At 64.3% G+C, this 2,120-nt stretch overlaps 1 protein-coding gene across 1 annotated transcript in view; it reads left to right on the forward strand.

The window, feature by feature from the left end:
* MFSD12 (major facilitator superfamily domain containing 12) overlaps window positions 1-2,120 on the forward strand; it is a gene marked incomplete at its 5' end in the record, with an annotated part of 4,125 nt that overhangs the window by 1,307 nt on the left and 698 nt on the right. The window contains 5 exons of the mRNA XM_010292817.1: window positions 1-27; window positions 276-473; window positions 741-833; window positions 937-1,029; window positions 1,716-1,886. The exon at window positions 1-27 is cut by the window's left edge and continues 115 nt beyond it. Of these exons, the coding sequence (XP_010291119.1) occupies window positions 1-27; window positions 276-473; window positions 741-833; window positions 937-1,029; window positions 1,716-1,886 (582 nt within the window). The remainder of the gene's footprint in view (window positions 28-275; window positions 474-740; window positions 834-936; window positions 1,030-1,715; window positions 1,887-2,120) is intronic.

Raw genomic sequence — 2,120 nt, forward strand, 5'->3', positions numbered from 1 at the left:
GGCATCCAGGATGTCCCTATATTTCGGGTGAGTGGCAGGGCTCAATCCCTGGGGTCCTCTCTTCCCTGGGTGGGAGGGACATGGCTCAACTGGGGAGGTACTGGAGGGAGTGAAATAGCAGTGCCCTGAAATCTCACCTACTGCACTGGGCAGGGGCTGCACCGAGCTCTCCCTCGGTTTTTGGGAACCTCTCTTTATCCACCAGACTGCTGGGGGTGGACGATGGGCAGGCAAAGGGCACCCCTTGCTATGCTCATCCCCTCTGCCTCACCCAGAACCTGTCCCTCATTGTGGTGGGGCTGGGGGCTGTGTTCTCCCTCATCTTCCACGTGGGCACCAAAGAGAAGCCGTACCCGCCGGCCTCGCTGCCCCAGCTGGAGGAGAGCACGCCCCTGCTGCAGAAGGAGCCTACGAGCCCCCCGCGCCCACTGCTGATCTGGAAAGACTGGCTGCTGGAGCCCGCCTTCTACCAGGTACGGCTGCAGGCAGGGCTTGTGGTGCCTGTCCTGGGCTGCTGCCCTGCCTGGGTGCTCTGGGCATCCTCTGGCAGTGGGATGTGCCCCTGGTGCGGGTGAGGATGGAGAGATGGGCTGTACTGGGCACCCACCTACCACGTCATGGGCTGTCCGCTTCTCAGTGGGCTTCTGTGCCGTGACAGGGTTGGGTACGGAAGGTGCCAGCCTTCCCGACCTCCCGTTTGCACGGGCCGAGCAGCGCTGCCCGTCTCTGTCCCCTCACAGGTCGCGGTGCTCTACATGTCCACCCGGCTCATTGTCAACCTGTCCCAGACCTACATCGCCATGTACCTGACCAACTCGCTGCTGCTGCCCAAGGTGGGCGCAGGGCAGGTCTCTGCCCACGTGTCGAGGTTGCTTGGGCAGGGCTCCTGTGCCGATGGTCCAGAGCTCATCTTCTCCCCGTCCTTGTCCTTTGCAGAAATACATCGCCACCATCCCCCTGGTGATGTACGTCAGTGGCTTCCTCTCCTCCTTCCTCATGAAGCCTGTGAATAAGTGGATAGGCCGAAATGTGAGTCCTGGGGCCTGGTGAGGTTTGAGTTAGACTCAAGGAGAGGCCCAGGGGCCAGATCCTGACTGCACAAGCGAGCAGAGCACTCAGCACACCTAAGCCTGGCTGGAGAGCTGGGACCCCTTGTGCACCCTCTGTAGATGACCCACTGCTGCAGCATGGGTCCCGCTGGGACAGTGGGGGAGGTGGGCAGGGTGAGGGGGCATGGGCCTACCCTGCACATCTCTGAGGTTGGGGAAAGCGATGCTGATCCAGAGACAGCCTGTCCTGTGCAGCCCTGACCGGGCTGGGAGAGCCCCATGGTGCCCATGAGGAGCAGAAGGAGGGTTTGGTGGGCAGGCATGGGGGTCTGCAGTGCCAGTGGGAGGGGGCTGCTGCACCGTTCCCCAGAAAGCCCCTACCCCTCCTGCCTGCCTAGGGCACCCTGCCTACAGCTCTGCTCGGGGCTCGGCTCTTGGGCTGCAGCCAGTGCTGTGAGACCGCCTGGTCCCCTGCAAGGGCCCTGCTGCCTGCGGGCTCCTTGTTTAAAACCAGCTGGGAGAGAGCCAGGGCTGTCCCCTGTGGGTCCTGGGCAGCAGCTGGCCCCCGTACCCTCCCCACTGACCCCTGGCTTGCTGGGCGCCAGCCGAGCCGGGGTCTGAGCTCTTCCTTCTCCCTCTGCCTGTCCCCACGCTGGCCCGGAGCAGCTGACCTACTTTGTGGGCATCCTGGTGATCCTGGCCTTTGCCTCCTGGGTGGCCCTGGCCAGGCAGATGGGAGCAGAGATCTACGGGGCGGCCGTGCTGCTTGGGGCTGGCTCTGCCACTATCCTGGTCACGTCCCTCTCCATGACAGCAGACCTCATCGGCACCAACACGGTACGTCTGCTCCTCCCGGCCGGGATGGACCAGGGTGTCACAGAGGGGCTCGGAGCCTGTGGCTGGGGGCTCACTGCGGGGGGGAGACAGAGACCCCTGGAGAGGGGGCTCCGCTGTGGGGGTGTGGGCAATCCTGTCCTCTGTGCCCGGGCTCTGCTGTAATATGGGCTCTGCCCATGAGAGGGCACAAGGCTGTCACTGCCGGCACCCGCTGGGCTGTGTCGGGGCTGGGCG

The sequence above is a fragment of the Phaethon lepturus genome, unplaced genomic scaffold (assembly GCF_000687285.1).
Source record: "Phaethon lepturus isolate BGI_N335 unplaced genomic scaffold, ASM68728v1 scaffold43048, whole genome shotgun sequence".
Classification (NCBI taxonomy): domain Eukaryota; kingdom Metazoa; phylum Chordata; class Aves; order Phaethontiformes; family Phaethontidae; genus Phaethon; species Phaethon lepturus.